This window comes from Pelophylax lessonae, assembly GCF_965119305.1.
Source record: "Pelophylax lessonae genome assembly, chromosome: 2".
Taxonomy (NCBI): domain Eukaryota; kingdom Metazoa; phylum Chordata; class Amphibia; order Anura; family Ranidae; genus Pelophylax; species Pelophylax lessonae.
In genome coordinates, this window is record NC_138769.1 from 619827517 (window position 1) to 619854273 (window position 26757).

Consider the following 26757-nt stretch of genomic DNA (forward strand, 5'->3'; position numbering starts at 1 on the left):
ATTGCAACAAACTTTGTTGCGGATTCCTACCTTTTGTTATTCTGAAGAAATCTTTGGTTGTTTCTCTGTGCTGAGTGGGTCAAATGGGAGTGGTTTCATAATTATCTATCAGCTGTGGAAGCTGCAGAGCACTAATGAGGAAATCTGCTGGGCCTGCATCCCTTTAGACGTGTTCCTATTGGGAGTATCTAAACTAAAAATGACATTTTTGCTGCAGGGATGCCTGAAATCTGACTTGTATCTTAGTGCAGACTTCTGGGAGAATTGGTGAGCCAATCACACAAGCAGGAAATGATGTTTCTGGGGTGTGGTCAGTATACATTCTGTGTACAGAACTGCTCCAGGTAGCCATATTGCATGGCATTTTCAGAAAATTACAGCGGCTGCAGATTGAAAAGGAAAGATAATTTTTAATAAGATTCAATTACAATATGACTTGTGTCGCTATTGTATATGCTATATTGTTTTTTCTTTATTTGCTATTTTTTTCCCCTACGAAAGTGGAGTTACTCTTTAATGCATTCCCTGAATTAAGGTAGAAAAGGTTTATAGCTTGCTTTGCTCCCCCACCTCCCTAAATACTTACCTAAGTCCTCAATCGATCCAGTGCTGTGCATGGCTGCATCTCTTCTCTCCCCTCTCCCTCTACTCACAGGCACAGAGGCAGGAGCCATTGGCTCCATCAAATTCTGAGAGGAGGAAGTGGGGGCGGGGATTGTCCACACTGTGTGTGTCAATGGACACACACAGCCTGGTTCAGTTTTGAGCTTGCACGTCTGCCCCCATAGCAAGTGGCTTGCTAAGGGGCAGACACAGAAGAGGAGGAGCCATGAGCGCCAGCGGGGGACTCCAGAAAAGGAGTAGTATTTTAAGTATTTTAAGTATTTTATACTTTCCTGCACAGGGCAGGAAAGTATCAAATAATTATTATTTTGATAAAGAAAAAAAAAATGGACTTAGGAAATGCCTTAATAATATGTAACACATACTATTATAGCTTAGAGAAGAGCTTCTTAACCATTTTTCAGTTGCGGCACCCTATTAACTTCACATCAGAAACCCTCCTTGACATCAGAGTCCCCATATACACGAGAGACCCCATCTCATCCGAGTACCCCCATGACAAAGTAACCCCACTACATCAGAGTCAACCCATCACAGAGTCCTCTCATTACATCAGAGTCACCCAATGACAGGGTCCCCACATGATACAGTTCCCTTCGACCCCCACATCACAAAGCACCCCAATCACACAGTCCCCCCCCCCCCCAATCACAGATCCCCTCAGTCATACAGTCCCCTCTATAAATGAGAGCCCTACCTTTTGGCTTCTGCAGCAAGGCAGAGTGTGGAAGGATGGTGGGGGTGGCCCAGCATGCCACCTGTCCTGGATCTGTGTCATACAACGCCATGGTGTGGACGGACCAGCCGCTAACACCATTACAACAAATGACATTGTGCATGCTATTATAGAGAATGAATGGTTGTTATGGTGCTGGCGGCTGCCCATTCACACTATGGTAACTTATGACATTGAATCAGGACAAACTGGGTCCTGTGTTTGCAGCACTCCAAAGAGCCTTGGCCTCCCTGTCGAGAAACACTGGCTTAGAGGCAGAAGATAAACTGATATTTTATAGAGTACCGATCTGCTATACCATATGAAGCAGTTGTGCTGTATATTGTATATAAAGCTGTCAATAAGCAGGTTTGCAGTCCTTCAGCAAACTGTGATGTCACCTAGAAAAATAAAGGGTGTCAGCATTTGAAGTGGTGTCAAATACTAAAAAGCATAGAGAATTTCAGCTATACTTCCTTTTTCGCACACCAAAAGCTGACTATCAGGGATTCCCAAACTATGGCCCTCCAGTTGTTCAGGAACTACAATTCCCATCATGTCTAATCATGTATGTGAATGTCAGAGTTTTACAATGCCTCATGGGATGTGTAGTTCTGCAACAGCTGCAGGGCTGTAGTTTGGGAATCCTTGGACTAGATCACAAAATGCTAGAAGGCCTATTATGTAGCAGTTTTACAGCAAAACTAAGGAAAGGTTATGTGGTTTTAAAGTGGAACTCTGGCCATGTAATTTGAGGGAAAAAAATGACTCCTCTACAATTCCATAACCTGCAGCATTTTATAAAAAGAGAGAGTTAAGCTCTCCATACACTGTTAGCCAGCCTGCTGAATGAAAAACCAAAAGGAAAAAAAAAAAAAACAGATTCTTTACACAAAACAGGGTGGATAGAGGAATACCCCCCCAGGACACTGTATTCTGACAATAGCACCCACCACTCTCAAAATACGCAGATCAGTGACTGCAGCCGTTTCTCCTTGCTTCTGGGCAAAAAAAGCCCCTTTGTCATTCCTGGATGCCACAAATAAGGAAGGTAATGTAAAATATTATTGGCGGGAGAGTAAGAGAAGAACATTTGTAAAATGCGGGGGGCCAAAAGATAGCAGTTAAGAGCCAGTTCACACTACCATGACCAGAAAGTCGCCCCGTGACTTGAAGAGACTTGGAAGAGACTTGTGCACTACTTTGAAGTAGGGCTGGGCGATAAATCGATTTATCGATTTTTTAGTTGGAAACGATTTTTTTTTTTAAACTCGAGTTTTTTTTTACAATATTTTTTTCCTTGTGCAGCCACCGAACTCCCCAGTAACGGACCTGCGGGGCGGGCGATGCGTCTGTACAGGCCGGGGCTGCGGCGCGCTGTAATAGATAAAGTCTCCCCGGCCTGGATGTGACGTCAGCTGCCGGGAGAGGAAGCGGGCGGTGCGTCTGTACAGGCCAGGGGCTGTGATAGGATAGGTGCCTATCCTATCACAGCCCCTGGCCTGTACAGACGCACCGCCCGCGTCCTCTCCCGGCAGCTGACGTCACATCCAGGCCGGGGAGACTTTACCTATCACAGCGCGCTTCCGGTGATGGGAGTCTCAAGTGCGCATGCGCACAAGACATTATCTTGGTTTGGTAAACTTATAACACATAGCGGGCAGTTGAATGAGAGGAGGCGGGGCTGAGGTTGGACGGAAGACACCGCCGCGCCATCTGCAGAGCTGAATAGAGGAGGCGGGACGGAGGTGCGGCCGTGTAATAAATGCAGGACTTTAGCGACTCCTTGTTTTATTATCTTTAGCAATTATCGTATTATTTATCCTTAGGATTTCATAAAATTTAGTATTTATATAATACAAATTAAGAAATACTAAATGTAATGAAATCCTAAGGATAAATAATACGATAAGTACTAAAGATAATAAAACAGAAGGAGTCGCTTAAGCCCTGCATTTATTACACGGCCGCACCTCATTCCCGCCTCCTCCGCCAGCTCTGCATATGTGCCTCCGTCCCTAATGTCTCGATGACGCGGCGGTGTCCTCCGTCGCACCTCAGCCCCGCCTCCTCTCAATCAGCTGTCCGCTCTCTGTTATAATTTTTCCAAACCTCGAAAAATGTCTTCTGCGCATGCGCACGGACGACTCCTATCAGCTGTTTTGTGATGCTCTGTCACCGGAAGTGACGAGGTCCGATTTTTTTTCACGGGTCCGACAAAATTTTACAACACCGGCCTGTACAGACACACCGCCCGCCCCGCAGCTGACGTCACATCCAGGCCGGGGAGACTGTACCTATCACAGTGCGCCGCAGCCCCGGCCTGTACAGACGCACCGCCCGCCCCGCAGCTGACGTCACATCCAGGCGGTGGTCCGTTACTGGGGAGTTCGGTGGCTGCACAAGGCAGAAAAAAGTATTGTAGAAAAAACTCGAGTTTGAAAAAAAAAAAGTTTAAAAGTCAAACTAAAAAAAGGTGGCCGGTTACTGTGGACTCGTTCTCTGGACTGTACCTATCACAGCACAGCCCCTGTACAGACGCACCGCCCGCACATACACACATCTAGCGCTTCTTCTCCTCAGTCCTCCCTCCAGACTCTGCAGTCATTTTTTAAGTGCATTGGAAAAAAAAAATCGAATCGAAACTCGAATTTTTCTTTAAAAAGCAAAGATTTTTTTTTTAGGCAAAATCGCCCAGCCCTACTTTGAAGAGACAGGCGACTTTGTCTGTGGGGAATGCCTGGCTAATCTCTTTCTTCTTCTTGGAAAGTCTGATAACAAGTCGCTTCAATTAAGATAAGGAGGCGACTCCCATTGAAGTATATGGGACAGTCGGATCACAGGTCGCCTCAAAGTAGTACAGGACCCTTTTCTGAAGTCGGAGCAACTTCAGTAGTGCCAATTAAGACGGCACTGATTGATTAACATTGCTTTTGTTATGTCTGGCGACCTGGGGCTACACAAGTCGCCTCACAAGTCGTGCTAGTGTGAATGGGCTCTAAGAGTGGAAAAATTAATAAACATTATTTTAAAAATTGTATCCTGGATATTTTTTTTTTTTTTTTTACAAAATACAAAAGGGGACGAAAAATTCCAAAAACCACCAGCAGGGGGAGTGGGAATACCAATCATGTGTAAGTTACAAATGTTCTGGTGTTATTATTTAGTATATCATCGGTGGGATTTCTGCCCATCCAGTCTTCAGATTTACACAATGCTGCCAGGCAGAACAGCCCGCCTGGTTAGCCGACTTTTCTCGGCTGAAATTACACAACACAGCTAGGTCACCTGTCCTCAGCCTGAGACTGAACAGTGAAAAAGCAGAAACAGACTGATGAGGTCATCTCTCTGCCCTTTCCTTCTGCAAATATGTGCCTTGTCTGTACTGCAGCATACCTGATCGGTCCAAAGCACCGCCTTCCTTCCTTCCTTCCAAAAGCCTCTGTGCAGAGGACTGGATTACAAAAGTCTAAATCCAAGTTTTTACATTAGTTGTATATTAAAATATATTTAGGATTTTAATCAGGTAAAGTTCAACTTTAAATGTACATTTTGTGTTATACTCACTTTTAGGACTGTCATTTATTCCCATGCCTGTTCTCATTTTAGAAAGCAATATTTGAATTTAGGGTATATACACAAGGGTGTACTGCCCAAAGTTTTCCTACAAGGCTTTGAGCTTCCTACCTCCTGGGATCTGCAGGTGTTTTTTTTGTGCAGCTGTGCATGCTATCTATAGGTGTGCCTGTGTCCATATCATGTAGTGGCCATTTATTAAAAGTAAAGTAAGGGATTATTACATGCATGTCTCTGAGGATCCAAGAAAGTAAATATAAATTCTGCACAGTGCACTGGCTCAGAGCCTAAGCAAAAATATGCCTTCTGATCCTAGGTGTTGCTCTGCTGTTGCTGGCTTATACTGTCATGGATTTTCTCCTATGAATAATGTCTTGTACATGTAGCTGATCACCTGCACCAACCCTGCTTATGACCTAACACCACTCCGTTGACTTGCAATTTAATTTTAGTTTCCTCTGAGCAACATTAAATGTTACAAGGTGAGACAAACCCAAAAGGACATGTGTAGGAATTGTCAAGTATTGAAACCAATGCCTCGGGGCAGGTATAGGTTTCTGTATACTCAACACAGGCCATAGCCTTTGGTGTCATTGCTTCTTGAGGCAGCACACAGCCACCCACACATTGGTGTTGATTTACTAAACCTGGAGAGTGCAAAATCTGGTGCAGCTGTGCATGGTAGCCAATCAGCTTCTAACTTCAGCTTGTTCAATTAAGTTTTGACAAAAAAACCTGGAAGCTGATTGGTTTCTATGCAGAGCCGCTTCAGATTTTGTACTCTCCAGTTTTAGTAAATCAACGTTGCCGATTGTCAGTCATGTGACCCTGTGTATTGTAAAAGGTTCCAAAGTGTAACTACCTGCCAATGCTTTTCAGCATGGCCATGACTATTGCTGTCCCTGCACAGCTTTTCTATTTTTATTTGTGGAATAGTTCATGATGTACTAACAGTTTCTCCCCGCGCTACTAACAACAAAGATGGTACTGATTTGATGTACATCTTTGAGAAATTTCTCCTTTCTACTTTGGAGACAACATTCTAACTAAAACAGGCAAGCAAGAGGCAATCACTGGTTAGGGACACAATAAATAACAAAAGCCCAACAGAGAATGTAACCCTTTCCTACTCTACTTAAAACTAACAAAAGTTCTGGTTGCAGCTAAAGTGCTCCTAAGCCCACAACAGTAAAATTAGTGTGTATATGCAATAAAGCATGCTTAGTATACTCACTGTGGATCCTAAGGAGTAATCCTCTGCATTGTGTAAAAAGGCTGTTTGATCCTGAATGCACAGATCCTCCACTTCTTACATTGTCCCCATAACATGTCTAGATAAGACTGAGTTACTGGAGTCAGGCTGCACATGCTCAGTTTGGTGTGTATTGCTGGAGAGTTTTTTTCTTCTTGGGAGGATGCATGTGATCAGAACAGGACCAATCAGCACTGTCCAGACAGAGGGTCAGGGTTCCTGTATTCTGATTGGACAGCCAGTGCAGTATGAAAACTCATACTACAAGCTTTAACCAGACACTGATGGAAGCCATATCATTGTTATATCTGCTAATGAGAAAAGGTATTTAACAGTTTATATTCCGTGTTTTGTGTACTGTGGGAGAGATCAGATATAGTGAATGCAGGGTCCTGGGTTTAGTAACACTTTAAGAACTGAGAGAGCCTCATGGTGAATGAACTAAATATGCCCAAAATTAACTACACATGTTTTTTTAGGTGTTTACAATTCATATTTCTAGTTCTGAAGAGCACTGCTAGAGTACTGTGCAAAGGTTTTAGACGGGTGTGAAAAAGTCCAGTAAATGAAGACTGCTTTCAGAAATTGGAGTTAATATTTTATTTTTATGTAAATTAAATTCAATTTTGTGGACGTGGGTTGCCTCAGATCCTTCTGTCTCTTCACGTACTTCCAGACAGATTTGATGTTGAGATCAGGGTTCTGTGGGGGGGAAACCATCACTTCCAGGACTCCATGTTGTTCTTTACACGGAAGACAGTTCCTAATGATATTGGCTGTAGGTTTGGGGTCATTCTGCTGCTGCAGAATAAATGTGGGGCCAATCACACGCCTCCCCGATGACATGATGGAGAAGTCTCTGCCTGTATTTCTCAGCATTGGGGACACAATTGATCCTGACCAAAACTTCAACTCCATTTACAGAAATGCAGCCCCAAACTTGCAAGGAACCTCCACCATGCTTTACTGTTGCCTAAAGATACTCATTATTTTACTGCTCTCCAGCCTTTCAGTGAACAAACTGCCTCCCGCTACAACCAAATATTTTACATTTTGACTCATTAGTGCCGAGCACCTGCTGCCATTTTTCTGAACCCTCCGATTCCTTTCTTTTTTTGCATAGGCGAGTTGCTTAGCCTTGTTTTCACGTCGGAGGTGTGACTTCTTGGCTGAAATTCTTCCATGAAGACTACTTCTGGTCAGACTTCTCCGAGCAGTAGATAGATGTACCTGGGTCCCACTGGTTTTAACCAGTTCTGTACTGATGCACTGCTGAACATCTTCTAATGTTAAAGGGAAGTAAGCATGATGTGTCTTTCATTGGCTGCATTACATTTCCTTGGCTGACCACTGCGTCTACGGTCCTCAACATTGCCCATTTTTTTTGTACTTCTTCAAAAGAGCTTGAACAGCACATCTTAAAACCCAGTCTGCATTGAAATCTTTGCCTGGGAGAGTCGTTCCTGATGCAGTATAACTACGTGCCACGGTTTTTTAACCTGTGACATGAAACAGTCTTCCACAACTTTACCTTAGTAGCAGAGTTTGGCTGTTCCTCGTTCAGTTTTAAGCCTCCTAAACAGCTGTTTTTGTCTCAGTTAATGACTGTATTTCAACCTACATATAAAATTGATGATCATTGGCACCTTCTTGGTATAATTGGTTAATCATACACCTGACTCTAAATCCTACAAAATTCCTGACTTTGTGCAAGTGTACAAAGTGTGCAAGTGTAAGAATTGATGCTCGTTTGAAGCCTAAGGGTAGTCACACCAAATATTGATTTGATTAAGATTTTTCTTCTGTTCGCGCACTTTCCATTTTGTAAATAAATAAAAATAAACAGTTAAAATATATATTTTTGAAAGCATTCCTACTTTACAGAATTTCTTCACACCTGCCTAAAACATTTGCACAGTACTGTACATCCAAAAAATGTCACACATAGAATTTCTTCTTTAACCACTTGACATTTAAAATGCCAGGAGGGCTTACATGGACGTCCTCCCATTCTTGCGCTCTGTGATCGCCGAGTCCTTGGTCCTCGGTTGATCAAAGAGCAGGGTAAAGGGCCAACAACATCGGGCCCTTTACCACGCGATCAACTGTCAGCCAATGACAGCTGATCACGGAAGTAAACAGAAGGCGGTTACTGGCTTTTTTCTGTCTTCAAGCTGTCAGTGTGAAGAAAAGAAGAAAGCTGTCAACTGATTTCTGTTTGAGGGACATCGTCCCCTAAGTGCCCACCAGTGCTGCTGATTAGTGCCACCTCATCAGTGCTCATTAGTGAAGGAGAAAAATTACTTGTTATAACAAAATATGAAAAACCTTTTTGTTTTTCAAAACCTTTTGGTCTTTTTTTTCTAGCATGACTGCGCAATTGTCATTCAAAGTGTGAGAGCACTGAAAGCTGAAATTTGACCTAGTCAGGAAGGGGGGATAAGTGCCCAGCAAGCAAGTGGTTAAAATGTACTGTCATACAATGCTATAAAACGTAGATTTAAGAATAAACCTTTTTTCTGTGTTAAAAAGGCCAGATATAAACAGGTACTAACTATAGGAATGAGCATTTTTTGTGTACCACACCTCCATACCCTTGATAAAGTCACGCGTTATTGTGACGAAACGCATTGGGTGGAGCCGGATGACGTCACTCCCGGTCTACGGCGGAGACGGGAAGTTCGGTGATTTTCACGCCGCTCAGTGTGGGGACCCCTTGGTCCAAGTTTTTACTATCTAAAACCTCAATTTTGAACTTCAATGTAAGTTATTTATGCTTTTATTAATAAATGTGATTACTTATTACACTACAGAGCTTCCATTTCTCTTTTCATGAGCTAACTACCAAGAAGATATTTATTACTGTTACGCATGGCTACGCATCCACATCTCCAACGCCTTTGATATACTACCATTGTATGAGCCTCACAGACGAGAATTACATATATAATAAACACCTTATCAATTCATTATTAAGGTGAGGGGCCATTGCACTCAATGGTGGTTGCCATACTCTGTGTTGGGATTTCACATTGATGACACCTTTTGATTGGACATTACTATTCACGTTTTATTTGGATCATCAGCTATGGTTTTATTTTTATCTTTTGATTCACTTTTACATGGACTTTCTTCTTTTCTGTATAAGGTCACTTTTTAATGATTTTATTCACCCTTTCACTTATTGGAAATTGATCATTATTTTCAATCTTGTTATGCTTTTTTTATTATTGGATACATATGAATGTGTTATCTAACTGTTGCACTTATATTCACATCAATTGTTAGAATTAGCGCCGATCTATATATTTTTTTGATATGCATTTGCCTTTGCAGTGCTTTGATTTTTTTTAAATAAAAAATAACAAACATGCATATACTTTACCCCACTCAGGGAATGTCAGATAGACATTTGCAGAATGGATTCGGATGGATTCATTGTGTTACTAATTTTATTTCGGAATTCATTTAGTTTCTTTAAGTTTCGTTTCGTTTATTACTCTAACATATTCTAAACTTCTGGAACGATTCGAATTTGAAACGGTCGAAAAAACAAATGCGAATTCTGTGTGAAGAATAGCTGGAGCAGGCCATTTGGGCCTGGTATGGATTCTGAAGGGGAACTCCACACCAAAAAAATGGCATGGGGTTCCCCCAAAATCCATACCAGACCCTTATCTGAGCATGCAGCGTGGCAGGTCAGGAAAGGGGGGGGCAAATGAGCGCCCCCCTCCTAAACCATACCAGGCCATATGCCCTCAACATGGGGGGTGCTTTGGGCAACAGAGGGCCTCTTCCCCACAACCCTGACCCGATGGTTGTGGGGTGCGGGGGGTGACTTATTGGAATCTGGAAGCCCCTTTAAAAAGAGGGCCTCCAGATCCTGGCCACTTCCCTATGTGAATGACTATGGGATTCATAGTATACTTATTGACTAAAAAAAATTGTAAAAAAAGTAGATAGAAACACAACAGTTTTTGACAATTCCTTTATTAAAAACAAAGTTAAATGTCCCTCAAAGTAGATCCAGCATTAGTCACGATGCCCTCCACTACCGCTGACCTGGAAAAAAAAAATGCATGCCCTATTCGATGATGTCACAAGGGGCGAAGTCACCAAATAACATTGGGAGGCCCGCCCCTTTATTATTTAGGCACTGTAAAGATGGCGGGAGCCTTCATTAGGTGTAGAGCTTTTTTTTTTTTTTGTCGGGTCATTGGTAGCAGGCATCGTGATTTACGCTAAATCTACTTCAGGGGACACTTATTCTCTGTTTTTTTAATAAAGGAATTTTCAAAAACTACCGTTTTTGGTAAATGTGTAGGCCATACTCACCATACTTATTCACATTGGGGGGGCGTGACCTGGGGGCTCCCCTGTTAAAAGGGGGGATCCAGATTCGGATAAGCCCCCGCACATCCACCGGCAAAGACTTTGGGGAAGAGGCTCTTTCTCCATCAACATGGGGACAGGGTGCTTTGTGGGGGGGAGCCATTGGTTGTTAAAGGGTTTGTAAACCTTTGATTTTTTCAAAAATAAAAAATAACAAATACTGTATGCCTATACTTACCTGCTCTATGCAATAGTTTTGCACAAAGCAGCCCTAATCCTCTTTTTCTGGGGTACCCTGCCGGTGCTCCAGGCCCCCGCAGAAAGCCGATTTCCCTGGGGGTACATGTGCGGGCTCGCTACTGAGTCCTGCTGCTGCATCCATTGACACAAACAGCGGGACTCAGCCCCCCACTCCCCCCCCCCCCCGCGCCACAAGATTTGACTGACAGCAGTGGGAGCCAATGGTTTTGCTGCTATCAATCTGTTCAATGAGGAGTGACATAGTGGCTGGATTCGCTGCGCCCGCACAAAAGCACTGGATCGGGCTCAGGTAGGAAAAAGGGGGGGGGGGTCTGGGGAGGAGCTGCGCCACAGAAGGTTTTTCACCTTGCATTAAATGCAGATTGCATTAAAGTGAAAAACCGTGAGGCTTTAGAACCACTTTACGGAAGCAGCGGCCGGCAACCTGACCCGCTCCTTGGTAACCAGCTATTCTTCACACAGAATTAGATTCCTTCCAAAAATGTGGAATTTGTTAAAAAAACGAATATACGAAACAAAATTAAAAGAATTTAATTGATTCATTACTATTCAATTCGGAGATTCGGATACATCCGATCACCAAAAATGTGTCCAAATTTATATTTGGACCAGAATTGCAAGTCTAATGTCAGATATGTTGGCTGCTGCTACTTGACCTTGCCACAATATCCAACACGTTTAAAGATACTTGCCTTATATCCTCCTGGGCAGCAATGACTTGTTGTTTTTCAACATCGTACAGTCTTACTCGAAAGCCTCCACTAGCAAACACCATGGCCCAGCTCCGGCCAATAAGACCACTGAAAGGAAAAAAATAACACTCAGGAGTTGTAACTTACATTGATATTATAAACAAGTCCACAGCAATAGACACAGAATGCAGAAGGATCATGATTACAAAAGTCCTGGGTCCCTGCCAAGGCCTCTCATATTTGTTCCATCCATCTACTGTATATATCCTGCTAGGAAAGGATGAGGTTCTCAAGTCACCTAAGGTGCTTTCTGCTGCCCTGATGACTAGAGAAACCACAAAATAAAACACTGCTGAAGACAGATATCTATTCATGCTACAGGCACAAAACCTCACAAAACGTTAGATTTACTTAAAACAGAGCATCTAAGAACAAAAATTAGACATAGGTAAATATTTTTCCAGTTGGAATATTTAATAGAAATAAAAAAAAAAACATCTGCAAGAAATACAGAGGTTAATCAAGGCTCTCTTAGACCTTTACAGTCAGTGACAAAAAGAGTACTGTACCGAAAATAGGAAATCAGCATCACAGCCAGGCAACTAGCATTTTTAGAAGAAGGTTATCAATAGCAGCATTTATCTCAGTTTCCTAATAGTAGGTATAGGTATCTATACATCATCCCTTGTATTCCCCAGGTTGTAGCTCTAAGGAGTCCTTTAGTCTTCTAGTATCTAGTAGTAGTAAACAGCAGAGATAGTGGAACCTTCCATGTGAATATGACTCTTGCATTACAAAAATGTGATTTTTTTGACTTACCGTAAAATCAATTTCTCTGATATTCAATAACAGACACAGCTCCTTATTCTTTTTAACTATTGGGTTATACTGCCCCCTTAACTATTGGGTTATACCGCCCCTTACAGGAGTAGGGCACTAGGCAGGAAAAAAAAAAAACTACACCTATGGGCAGCCCCAGGGGGTATACACCCCCTCTCAACTATAAGCACTCAGTTTTGTTACAAGCAGTGTCAGAAGAAAGCCAACTCCACAGAGGGGTGGGTGCTGTGTTTGTCAATGAACATCAGAGAAATTTTTTCTTTCGTTCATTGACGGACACAGCTCCTGATTCTTCTTAAACCACTGGGACGTCCCAAAGCAGTGTTAAAACATGAGGGGTGGGGAAAAAAGCTGAAAAATATTCCCAAGGCTAACCATAGCCAACCAGGTAACACGGAGCTCAACCATAAACAACTGGAGTTCACCTGAAAAAAACAATACACCCTCAAAGAGGACGTTTCTCTAAACAGCAGCCAGCAAAACCTTGCAGCCAAAAGAAGCATCTGCAGATGTCAACACATCCACTGTATGAAAATTTTGTAAAAGTGTGCACCGATGACCAGGTGGCCACCTTGCAACCCTGATGACAGGGGGCCCCGGAGGCACTGATCGCCCGAGTAGAGTGCTCCTTGACAGGAAAAGGAGGAACCTGACTCCTGGTGCATTAGGTCTGAACCACTGTCTGATTCATCTGGAAATGGTTGCAGAAGAAGAAGATAACCCTTTGTGAGGTCTGTCCATTAGCAAAAATAGAGTTTGACTTCCTAAAAGAGTCCGTAGCTGCAGGGTACACCCTAATTGCCCGTACCACATCAAAGGGCCTACAAGGCAATTTCCTTCGGAAGTTTAGCCTGGGATGCAGGGAAGGCAAAAAATGCCTTCATTCAAGTGACCAATAAGGTAAACGACAGGATAACGCCGCCAGTTCCGACACCCTGTGCGCAGAGGTGATAGCCACCAAAAAATACCACCTTCTGGGGCAGCGCAAGCAGGGAAACCTCCCGAATATTTTCAAAGGGAGGCTGCTGTAGAGCTGAAAGAACCACATTAAGATCCCAGGGCGGCAACAAAGTCTGCACTGAAGGAACCAAATGTTGAACACCCTGAAGAAAGATATGCACCAGGGAGTGTGAGGCCAAAGGTCATTGGAAAAAGACCGCCAAGGCCGATACCTGGCCCGTGATGGTACTCAAGTGCAATTTCAGTTCAACCCCCATTAAAAGGAAGGTTAAGATCCGATACGATCCACCAAAAAGGAGTGAGGATGAACCCCAAGAGACTCACACCACACAATGTACGTCTTCCACGTACAATGGTAGATCTTCCTAGAACTAGATTTCCTAGCTTTCAACAGCGTAGGAATCACCGACTAGGACAAACCTCCATCCTTAAGCACCTGGCGTTCAACAGCCAAGTCGTCAACGCCAGCGACTGTAAAGCAGGATGGAAGATCGGTCCTTGGGACAGCAGATCCTCTCTGAGAGGAAGCCCCCAAAGAGCATCGGCGACCAGCCGTACCCGATCGGCGTACCAAGACCGTCGAGGTCAGTATGGACGGAATCCCTTTAGCTTTGATCCTGCACAGGAGTCATGGCAAAAATTTGAGAGGGCTGGAATGAATCTGTCAGCCCACCTTAGAATGCCGACTACTTACAGAGCTGCCAGGACACTATCTTGTGCCCCCTCTGTGATTGACATAGACCACGGCCGTGGCATTGTACAAATGAATTTGTACCAGACACTCCTGACCTGAAGCCATATTGTTCGATGACCCAGATAAAGACTGATCGCTTGGAGTTCCAGAACATTATTCGGCAGTCTTGACTCGTGTCCAGACCCCCTGAGCACATCTTTGCTGAGGACGCTCCCCACCTGGACAGGCTGGCATCCGTGGTGACAGCCATCCAGTACAGGGGAAAAAAAAATAAAGATTTTCCCTGTCTAAGTGCCAGAGAACAAAGCCACCTCTAGAGACTGTGGATCCTTGTCCCATTTCCCAGAATCTCTTTAGCAGAGACCTTGTGTGGAACTGTGCAAACAGACCACCTCGAAGGTGGTCTCCAGAGTCAGACCCAAATAGTCCAGTTTTTATAGACAGAACCAAAGCAGACTTCTGAAGGTGCAGAATCCAACCGAAGTCCCTCGGAGTTCGCAGCGCAATCTCCAGTTGTCGGAGACTCTGCCCACAGAAGAAGATCGCCCAGGTACATATAGTTACATAGTTAGTCAGGTTGAAAAAAGTCCCTCTGGCTCAACCAATAAAAAAAATAAATAAATAAAAAAAAAAAAAAAAAACAGTAATGAAAACTCAACCATACAATCCCATATACACAATCCTATACCCGCAGTTGATCAAGAGGAAGGCGAAAAAACCCCAGCAAAGCATGATCCAATTTGCTGCAGCAGGGGACAAAAATTCCTTTCTGATCCCCCAAGATGCAATCGAATATTCCCTGGATCAACTTTACCTATAAATATTAGTACCCACTTATATTAAGTACACCCAGGAAATAATCCAGGCCTTTTTTAAAGCAATCTATTGAGCTAGCCAGAACCACCTCTGGAGGGAGTCTATTCCACATTTTCACAGCTCTTACGGTGAAGAAACCTTTCCTTATTTGGAGACAAAATCTGTTTTCCTCTAGATGTAAAGAGTGCCCCCTTGTCCTCTGTGTTGACCTTAAAGTGAACAACTCCACACCAAGTTCACTAAATTGACCCCTTATGTACAAACCCGATTCCAAAAAAGTTGGGACACTGTACAAATTATGAATAAAAACAGAATGAAATGATGTGGAAGTTTCAAATTTCAATATTTTATTCAGAATAAATCATAGATGGCATATCAAATGTTTAAACTGAGAAAATGTTTCATTTTAAAAAGGGAAAAATAAGTTGATTTTAAATTTCATGGCATCAACACATCTCAAAAAAGTTGGGACAAGGCCATGTTTACCACTGTGTGGCATCCCCTTTTCTTTTTTAGAACAGTCTGCAAACGTCTGGGGACTGAGGAGACAAGTTGCTGAAGTTTAGGAATAGGAATGTTGTCCCATTCTTGTCTAATACAGGCTTCTAGTTGCTCAACTGTCTTAGGTCTTCTTTGTAGCATTTTCCTCCTTATGATGCGCCAAATGTTTTCTATGGGTGAAAGATCTGGACTGCAGGCTGGCCATTTCAGTACCCAGATCCTCCTCCTACGCAGCCATGATGTTTTAATTGATGCAGTATGTGGTCTGGCATTGTCATGTTGGAAAATGCAAGGTCTTCCCTGAAAGAGACGACGTCTGGATGGGAGCATAGGTTGTTCTAGAAATTGGATATACCTTTCAGCATTGATGGTGCCTTTCCAGATGTGTAAGCTGCCCATGCCACATGCACTCATGCAACCACATACCATCAGAGATGCAGGCTTCTGAACTGAGTGCTGATAACAACTTGGGTTGTCCTTGTCCTCTTTAGTCCGGATGACATGGCGTCCCAGTTTTCCAAAAAGAACTTCAAATTTTGATTCATCTGACCACAGAACAGTTTTCCACTTTGCCACAGTCCATTTTAAATGAGCCTTGGCCCAGAAAAAATGCCTGCGCCTCTGGATCATGTTTAGATATGGCTTCTTTTTTGGCCAATAGAGTTTTAGCCGGCAACGGCGAATGGCACGGTGGATTGTGTTCACCGACAATGTTTTCTGGAAGTATTCCTGAGCCCGTGTTGTGATTTCCATTACAGTAGTATTCCTGTATGTGATGCAGTGCCGTCTAAGGGTCTGAAGATCAAGGGCATCCAGTATGGTTTTCCGGCCTTGACCCTTACGCACAGAGATTGTTCCAGATTCTCTGAATCTTTGGAAAATTTTATGCACTGTAGATGATAACTTCAAACTCTTTGCAATTTTGCTCTGAGAAACTCCTTTCTGATATTGCTCCACTATTTTTCGCCACAGCATTGGGGGAATTGGTGATCCTCTGCCCATCTTGACTTCTAAAAGACACTGCCACTCTGAGAGGCTCTTTTTATACCCAATCATGTTGCCAATTGACCTAATAAGTTGCAAATTGGTCCTCCAGCTGTTCCTTTTATGTACATTTAACTTTTCCGGCCTCCTATTGCTACCTGTTCCAACTTTTTTGGAATGTGTAGCTCTCATGAAATCCAAAATGAGCCAATATTTGGCATGACAATTCAAAATGTCTCACTTTCAACATTTGATATGTTATATATATTATATTGTGAATAAAATATAAGTTTATGAGATTTGTAAATTAGTCCATTCCTTTTTTACTCACAATTTGTACAGTGTCCCAACTTTTTTGGAATTGGGTTTGTATTTATACATGTTGATCATATCCCCCCTTAATCTCCTCTTCTCAAGAGAGAATAAATTCAGTTCCTCTAATCTTTTCTCATAGCTGAGCCTCCATGCCTCTGTTCCCCGATATCCTTTTTAAGAACTGGTGCCCAAAACTGAACTGCATATTGCTTATGAGGTCTTACTAATGATTTGTACAGGGGCAAAATTATATCTCTCTCTCTGGAGTCCATGCCTCTGTTAATACAAGAAAGGACTTTGCTTGCTTTGGAAACCACAGCTTGGCATTGCATGCTATTATTAAGCTTATGATCTACCAGAACACCCAGATCCTTCTCCGCTATGGATTCCCCCAGTTCTACTCGGCCTAGTATGTATGATGCATGCATATTCTTAGCCCCCAAGTGCATAACTTTACATTTATTAACATTAAACCTCATTTGCCACATAGTTGCCCAATGAAACAGTGCATTGAGGTCAGCTTGTAAGTTGGAGACATTCTGTAAAGAAGTTATTCCACTGCAAAGCTTGGTGTCAACTGCAAAGACTGAAATGGTACTTTTAATTCCAGATCCTATATAATTTATAAAGATATTAAAAAGTAAGGGTCCCAACACTGAACCTTGGGGTACACCACTGATAGCCTTAGACCATTCAGAGTAAGAATCATTAACCACTACTCTCTGAATACTATCTTGTAGCCAATTTTCTATCCATTTACAAACTGATCTTTCCAAGTCTGTAGACTTTACCTTACACCTTAGCCGTGTGTGGGGAACTGTGTCAAATACTTTTGCAAAATCCAACTTTACTACGTCCAAAGCCACCCCTCTGTCCAAGGATTTACTTACCTCCTCATAAAAAGAAATCAGGTTTGTTTGACAACTTCTGCCTTTCATGAATCCATGCTGTCTGTTGCTTAAACTATTTTTTCCAGCAAGAACTCATCTATATGGTCTTTTATTGAACTCTCCAGTATCTTGCCGACTATAGAAGTTAAACTAACAGGTCTATAGTTACTTGGCAAAGACTTTGATCCTTTTTTAAATATAGGCACCACATTGGCCCTACGCCAATCCAGTGGTACTATTTCAGTCCTTAACGAGTCCCTAAAAATGAGAAACAAAGGCTTCGAAATTACAGCGCTCAATTATTTTAGGATGCGTGGGTGGATGCCATCTGGTCCAGGCACTTTATTCACCCTTATTCTATCTAAATATTTCTGGACCATATCACTTTTGAGCCATTGTGGATCATTTGGGGCTGTGTCAATACCATCCTCATAATGGTCATGAGCTCCCCCAAGCTTTTTGTATACACAGAGCTGAAGAAAGTATTTAATAAATTTGCCTTCTCTTTGTCCCCAGTCACCCACTCCTGATTATTTATGTAAAGGGCCTACATGCTCAGACTTAACCTTTTTACTATTAATATATTTGAAGATTTTTTTGGGGTTTGTCCTATCTTTTGCAATCTGTAACATTTTGAATTTTTGCATCCTTGATTTCCTTTTTACATATTCTGTTATATTCTTTGTAACAATTAAACAATGATAGTGTTCCTTCATTTTTATATTTTTTAAAAGCTATTTTCTTTTTATTTATAGCTTTTTTAACTTTGGCAGTGAGCTACATAGGTTTTATTTTTAGCCTTTTAAATTTATTACCCATGGGAATATACTTTGCAGTGAGTTTGCATAGTCTTTTTGAAAATTTCCAATTTCTGTTCTGTGCTCATCGATGCCAATATTCCCTCCCAGTCTAAATCCTGGAGAGCAGCCCTCATCCTTGGAAAAATTGCTCTCTCAAAGTTAAGTGTTTTTTTTATTTCCTGTATGCGTTTTTTGCTTACAGCTAACATTAAATAAAATCATATTATGGTCACTGCTACCCAGGTGTTCTTTTATAGGAACATTATTAATAAGCTCTGCATGGTTTGAGATTACCAGATCCAACAGAGCATCATTTCTAGCCGCAGTATCACAATCAAAAAACGCCAGCAGCGGGGCCAACATTTTTGTAAAAACAAATGGTAAGCTTGTTAAAAGCATGTAATGCCCATGGGGAAGTCTGGTATCACGATCCTGGGGGTCCTAGATATCGATCTCACCGCTGGCTCATGGCATGGGGGATTCCTGGGTGGTTGCTGCAGTATCCGGAGTCTGTGGAACGCACAGGGAGTGGGTAAGGAGGACCAAGGTGTCACTTCCTGGTTGCAATGCAGAGAGACGTAAATGGCGACGCATTGCGGAGCATGCGCTCCTTCTTCAGGACCGCATTACAACGCGTCGTACTGCAGACATTTCAGCACATATAACCTCTTGACGGACTCAATCTGTCCCGGGCAGTTTATGTATATAACCTTTGCCACTGAATTACATCCACTAGTGAAAGTCAAATATTTTATAAACAAAGTTTCTCTGAGTTAATGAAATTCAGTTTTAACTCAAGCTTTAGTATTAAAGGTGAAGACGTTTAATCTGCTTAAATTTGCCTTCCCTGGTTCATCCTTTCTCCCCTTAATAATATGCTAAAGCAATTTTTAAATAAAACCTTTCCATTTTCATTACATACCTTAATTTAGACCCAGTGATCTCATCACTAGGTCTCTGTGATTCTCTACGCAGTGCAGGCAGCTCATGGCTGGTGGAAGGATCTTGCAGGGTGCTGTACATTCCTAAAAACATCACAGCACCCTGTCTTAGTACACCTCTAGAGCCCTATGCCCCTAATGCAAGCAGTGGGCTGGTTCTTGGAAGGACTTGTGCAAATACATTGTATTAAAAAAAAAAAAAAAGTGTTGATGAGAGGATGTCAGTCTAGAGCAATGGGCGTTCCTGGGCAGACTGCAATTGTATGCAAACCGCACTATGTAACGTCCACATGTAATGCTGAGCCCTCAAGATTGAAATAATTAAAATGTAAAATATAAAAAAGGTACAGGCCAGGGATAGAAAGGCTGGGAAGAAAAGGTCTAGATGAGATTATTTTAACCAGGGTGATATGGCACCCTGTGGTGCAGTCTGGACATGCCAAAGAATTGTGGTTGAGAAACAAATGAACTGTGAGCGCCTCTCAGGTGTCTGTGGTAGTGAGATCTTGTAGAACCCTAACTCCCCAGGGAGCAGAGTCTAAGCTCCAGCCTACTTCTGCACCAGGGCCCCAGATGGTGTGAATGAACTTGCAGCAAGCTGGATTCTGGTCGCAGAGTCATACTCTAATGACTCGTTTTGATGTTTGGTGCCAGCACTGGAAGAGCCCATCTATAGGGGTCCCCTACGACTAAACGCATCAGTAGAGTTAGCCTTGACGGAGCCGGGCTGAAATCACTTTTTGTCCTCTCTACACCCTGGCTGTTTGTTTTGGAGTATGGGGTTTCATCCTCTCTCTTTAATTGTGGTTGAGATAGGCTGGGTTAGATAGTGGGGGCAGAAAAGAGATGAACTGTATGCCAGCAGAGTGAGAGCTTGGCTAGGACAAAAGTAATGGCCAGAGCCATGGTGGACAGAGGCTGCTTCCTGAACCTAGATTGAAAAGTGAAACCAATCTCTACCATGCAGTACTGTGTAAATAAACACTTTACCCGACAGGTGAATTGGAATTTGCGAGTTCCAAATGTGAACTTGACAGGTTCCACTCAGAACAGGCTTTGCCATGGTCGACCAAAGAAGTTGAGTGCACGTGCTTAGCGTCATATCCAGAGGCTGTCTTTGGAAAATAGACCTATGAGTGCTTCCAGCATTGCTGCAGAGGTTGAAGGGGTGGGGGGGCCAGCCTATCAGTGCTCAGACCATACGCCGCACACTGCATCAAATTGGTCTGCATGGCTGTAATCCCAGAAGGAAGACTCTTCTAAAGATTATGAACAACAAAGCCCGTAAACAAGTTTGCTGAAGACAAGCAGACTAAGGACATGGATTACTGGAACCATGTCCTTTGGTCTGATGAGACTAAGATAAACTTATTTGGTTCAGATGGTGTCAAGTGTGTGTGGTGGCAACCAGGTGAGGAGTACAAAGACAAGTGCGTTTTGCCTACAGTCAAGCATGGTGGTGGGAGTGTCAAGGCCTGGGGTTGCATAAGTGCTGCCGGCACTGGGGAGCTACAGTTTATTGAGGGAACCATGAATGCCAACATGTACAGTGACATACTGAAGCAGAGCATGATCACCTCCCTTCAGAGACTGGGCCACAGGGCAGTATTCCAACATGATAACGACCCCAAACACACCTCCAAGATGACCACTGCCTTGCTAAAGAAGCTCAGGGTAAAGTTGATTGACTGGCCAAGCATGTCTCCAGACCTAAACCCTGTGGGGCATCCTCAAACGGTAGGTGGAGGAGCGCAAGGTCTCTAACATCCACCAGCTCCATAAAGTCCACATGGAGGAGTAGAAGAACTCTCCTGTGAAGCTCTGGTGAACTCCATGCCCAAGAGGGTTAGGGCAATGCTGGGAAATAATGGTGGCCACACAAAATATTGACACTTTGGGCCCAATTTGGACATTTTCACTTAGGGGTGTACTCACTTTTGTTGCCAGCGGTTTAGACATTAATGGCTGTGTGTTGAGTTATTTTGAGGGGACAGCAAATTTACACTGTTATACAAGCTGTACACTCACTACTTTGTAGCAAAGTGTAATTTCTGCAATGTTGTCACATAGAAAGATATAATAAAATATTTACAAAAATGTGAGGGGTGTACTTACTTTTATGAGATTGTGTGTATATATATATATATATATATATATATAATCATACATACATACATACGAACCTTGTTGCTACTACTGGGTTGAACCCCCTTTCGCATTCAGAACTGCCTTAATTCTTAGTGGCATAAATTCAACAAGGTGTTGAAAACGTTCCTCGTAGATTTTGATCCATATTTACATGATAGCATCACGCAGTTGCTGCAGATTGGAGTACAATGAACTCCTTACCATGTTCACGAAACCAGTTTGACATAATTTGAGCTTTGTGACATGGTGCATTATCCTGCTGGAAGTAGCCATCAGAAGATGGGTACACTGTAGTCATAAATAGATGAACATGGTCAGCAACAATATTTAGATAGCCCGTGGCATTTAAATGATGCTCAATCGGTAGTAAGGGGTCAAAAGTGGGCTAAGAAAATATCACACACACCACCAGCCTAAACCATTGATACAAGGCAGGATGGATCCATGCTTTCATGTGTACACCAAATTCTGACCCTACCATCTGAATGTTGCAGCTGAAATCGAGACTCATCAGACCAGACAACGTTTTTCCAATCTTCTAATGTCCAATTTTGGTGAGCCTGTGCGAAGCAGAGAAGTTGAGTGACAGTTAGGAAGGGTAGAGGGGAAGGTGTCAGGAAGGCTGCTCCTGTACTGGAATATCCCAAAAAGTACACCCTTTTGCGTGATGTTGGAGAAACCAGTCAAGGAGCGGCATTGCTGGAGCAGAGCGACGCCCTTAGCTGACCGGCTGGAAAACTTGTGGAAGCAAGGTTAAGGGTAAGGAAAGACAGATTCTGATGGTAATGGACCCAATTAAAGACAGAGAGGGCAATCTGTCACAAAGACCGTAAGCACTGAACTACATGTTGTTTACCAGGCGCTCAGGTTCGGCACATCATGGATTGGATGGACAGTGGGGCTGGGGAGGACCCAGCTGTGATAGTAAACGTGGGTACCAATGACAAAGTTAGAGGAAGATGGAGAGTCCTAAAAAACTATTTCAGGGACTTAGGAGGTAAATTGAGGAGTAGGAACTCCAAGGAAGTATTCTCAAATACTACCAACACCCCAAGCCATGCCAGAGAGGCAGCGGGAGATTAGGGAAATTAACAAGTGGCTGAGGAGCTGGTGTAGGAAGGAGGGGTTTGGGTTCCTGGAGAACTGGGTCGACTTCACAGTAAGTTATCGGCTTTTTAGCAGGGACGGACTGCACCTAAATGGGGAGGGTGCAGCTCTGCTGGGAGAGGAGATGGGCGAAATGTTAGAGGGGCTTTTAAACTAGGTGATGGGGGAGGGTCCAGATGTAGAGCTAGCCAGCATGGAACAAGGTTCAGTGGGTAATCATTGGGGGAATTAGCAGTAGGGTGACTAGAATACCAAAACCCAAGGTAAATAAGTTAGCAAATCCAAACTGCAGCCTCATAACAACTAACAAGAAAATAGTATGCAACCGGACAAAACTTTGAGGCTTGTATACCAATGTTAGAAGTCTGGCTAACAAGATGGAAGAACTGGAGCTGCTAATGTACGAGGGGGATTTTGTGGGAATTTCAGAGACTTGGCTTGACAGCTTTCATGATTGGCTGGCAACCATTCAGGGGTATTCCCTTAGATGGCAGAATTAGGGAGGGTAAAAAAAAAAAAAAAAAAAGGAGGGGGGGTTTACCTGTATATCAAGAACGATCTGCAAGTGAATGTGAGGGACAATATCACTAATGGAGATAGGGAGGAGGTGGAATCCTTGTGGGTAGAGCTCCAAAGGCAGGAAACTAAGGGGAAAGTAATACTGGACATATGCTATAGACCCCCTAACCAGAGGGAGGAAGGGGAGGTGGACCTCCCATCACAGCTTGGAATGGCAGCAAGGATGGTAAATGTCATCATAATGGGGGATTTTAATTATCCAGATATAGATCGGGCAAAAGGAACCACGCATTTATCGAAGTTTTGCCATTTCCTAAATGTTTTGCAGGACAATTTCATGGGTCAGTAGGTGAACGCACCAACAAGAGCTAACCCAGTACTAGACGTGCTGATTACTAACAATACGGACTTGATTGCGGATGTAGAAATACGTGGCGACTTAGGAAACAGTGACCACAGTTCAGCTTCAGTATAAATCGCAAAAAACTAAGTTATTACCTGTTAACTTGATTTCCAGGAATCTTCCAGGACGGCCTTATGAGAGAGTGGCCCCTCCCACCTAGCACAGGAAACACAAATCCACATTAGTATAAAAAGACAGGCACTATGCATGGTCCCTCAGTAATAAATAACCGAAGACCTAATATGTGCACCCCCTAATAATAATAACCGCTACAAACTCACAGGTTGGGAACAGGGCCGTCCTGGAAGATTCCTGGAAATCAAGTTAACAGGTAATAACTTTGTTTTCCCAAGTCATCTTCCAGGTCGGCCTTATGAGAGCGACATCATAGAAATAATACGTGTTAGGAAGGGACTACTGCCTGAAGCACTTTTCTCCCAAAAGCCTGGTCAAATGATGACAGGAGGTCCAGACGGTAGTGTCTTGTGAAAGTCTGGGAACTTGACCAGGTGGCTGCTTTGCAGATGTGAATCAGGGTAGCTCCTGCTTTCTCTTCCCAAGAGGTGGCTAATGCTCTAGTGGATTGCGTTCTAAGCTTAGGTGGAGCTATCAGTCCTGCTATGGAATAGGCTTCCGCAATAACGGATTTCATCCATCTTGCGATTGTGGTTTTTGAGGCGCCTAGTCCTTTCCTGGGACCTGAACACAGCACAGATTGGGTACCATTCTCCATTCTTTGGTTCTTTCAATGTAGCATAACAGGCATCTCCTGATGTCTAATTTGTGAAAATTCACTACTTTAAAATTGCTTGCTTGTTTGCAGAAAGATGGAATTGCAATGTCCTGTGACCTGTGGAAATCCATAGATATCTTATGGAGGAACCCCCCGGGTCCAGGGACAGAATAACCTTATCTGGAAAAATGGAACACGCAATTGATAAAGCTTGCAATTCACTCTCCTGGCAGACACCAGGGCCACTAAGAGTACGGTTTTATAAGTTAGGAGTTTTAAAGAGCTTTCTTCAAGAGGCTCAAACAGTTCTTTTATAAAACTCTGCAGTACTGCCAACAGGTCTCAAGGGGGAAACCTCTTTTTCTGAGCAGGTCTCTTCCTTAAAACTGACTTGATGAACCTCTTTATTAGAGTATGATCCGCTAATCTTAGGTCTAACAAAGTGGATAATGCCGCCAAATGGTACAAATCTGTACCATTTTGAACTTATTCCAAATTTTGGAGTAAATTAAATTTGTGAACTTTTTTCTACCTTCCAATATAGTGCAAATCACTTTCTCTGACAGACCTTTGCTTTTTAACAACTGTTTCTCAGTAGCCAAGCTGTCAGAGAAAGACCACCTGCATGTGGGCGACACAATTTTCCTTAAACCAGTAAGTCTTGCCTCACTGGAAGTTTCCAATGGTCTGAGATCAAGAGAGCAGGGAACCACGTTCTCTTCAGCCAGAAAGGGGCTATTACGATGATCTTTGCTTCTGTAGTTTGGATCTTCTGTAAGACTTTCGGAATGAGCCTGAAGGAAGGAAATGCATACAAGAGCTTCCCTGACCAGGGGTGGGCGAACGCATCCAACCCTAAACTGTTCAAATCCCTGTGTATCGAGAAGAATTTCCTTACTTTTGTTTTTTTTGCAAAAAGGTCTATCTCCAGATAACACCAGATTTGAGTGATCAGCGTGAACACTTCTTGGTTCAGACTCTATTCTGTATGTGAGATCTGTTCTCTGCTCAGAAAATATGATAGCGAGTTTAATTTCCCTTTGATGTGTACTGCTGCAAGGGAAATAGATGTTCTCTTCTGCCTAGTAAAATATTATCCTAGCTAGTTTCCTGAGGATTACTGAACGTGTGCCTCCTTGTTTTTGGATATAGGAAACCGTTGCGATATTGTTCAAAAGGACTAAATACATGTTTTCCCCTTATGGTGGATACAAAGATGCGCAGTGCTTCCCAGATCGCCCTTAGTTCTCTCGCGTTAGAAGACTTCTTGGCCCAAGACTGTTCCCATTTTCCTTGCGCTGCCTGGTGGCCCATCTGGGCTCCCCAACCCGATGCACTTGCGTCTGTTGTGATTCTTAACGGATCCACCTGTGTCCAGCAACATCCCAGAGACAGATTCCTTTCTAGATGGGCCACCACTGTAACAATTCCTTCACTGAACTTGGCAGTGTCACAAGATTGTTTAGTGATTGTTTTTGACCGTCCCATACTGAGAACATGAACCTCTGAAGAGTTCTCATGTGAGTCTGGGCCCAAGTCACTGCCGGAATTGCTGCTTTCATCAGTCCAAACAATCTCATTATCTTTCTATTGGACGTTGTGGGGTTCAGTAAGTGTCTGTAAGCTTCTGACATCAGCGTTTCCTTTTTTTCTTTTGGCAAGAATATTTTTGCTTTTAGGGAATCCATTATAAAACCCAAGAAAACAACTTTCTGACCAGGGAGAAAATGTGACTTTTCTGTGTTTATAATCCAACCCAGACTCTTAAGGTGTCTTTGTGTTATGTTCAAAGACCTTTCCAATTCCGTAGCGGTTTTTGCGAACAAGAACAGGTCGTCTAGATACGGTATTATCAAGATCCCTTCTGTCCTCAAGGTTTGTAATGCTTCTGCTAACACTTTTCTGAAGATTCTTGGAGCAGATGCTAGCCCGAAAGGTAGAGCGTTGAATTGGAAATAGATTGTCTGATTTGGACCTTGTACTGCAAACCCGAGAAACATGTTTGAGCTTTCTCTGACGGGAATGTGTAAATAAGCATCCTTCAGGTCTATTGTTGCCTTGAATGCCCCCTGCGCCAGTAGTTCTTTTGTCGTAAAGATGGTTTCCATCTTGAATTTTTTGTATTTGACTGTTTTCAGGTTGAGGATCAGTCTGAATTTTCCTGACTGCTTTTTCCTTAGAAAGATGTGAGAGTAAAAACCTCCCCTGCTTTCACTTTGATAGGGAGGATAGGACTCTTTGGTCGATCATTTCTTGGAGCAGATTGGTCATGGCAGCTGCCATGACCACATGCTTCGGAAGTCGAGTTACTAAAAAACGTTCTGGGGGGGGATTTAATTGACTTCTATCTGATAACCTCTGGCGATTAGGTCTAAGATGTGCAATATGCATTGTTTGATGTGGCCTGCCACTGAGATAGGAAGGCTCCCAGTCTCCCTCCTACCCGGCAAGGGGAGTCATTGCCCTTTTTCTTTAGGCTGCCAGGGATTAAACAGAAATCAGAAAATCACCCTTTTCCCTTTTATTTTCTATATTACCATGGCTTCTTTTGCTCTTGCTTGCCACCTTCTTTAGGTCCCATATTCCTGAAAGGACGAAAACCTTTGTATTGCTGTTTTTGGGGACCAGAAAACCTTGTTTCTGTCTGGCGACCG

General features: G+C 43.0%; 1 protein-coding gene across 2 annotated transcripts in view; it reads right to left on the bottom strand.

The window, feature by feature from the left end:
• The window catches only part of CRYL1 (crystallin lambda 1), a 303870-nt gene that overhangs the window by 257220 nt on the left and 19893 nt on the right, over nt 1-26757 (bottom strand). Inside the window, exon 2 of one of the 2 annotated variants that reach the window (XM_082245249.1) lies at nt 11453-11560. In XM_082245249.1, the coding sequence (XP_082101375.1) occupies nt 11453-11560 (108 nt within the window). Of the gene's footprint in view, nt 1-11448; nt 11561-26757 lie in introns of both variants that reach the window. The other variant, XM_082245248.1, reaches the window with a different exon arrangement.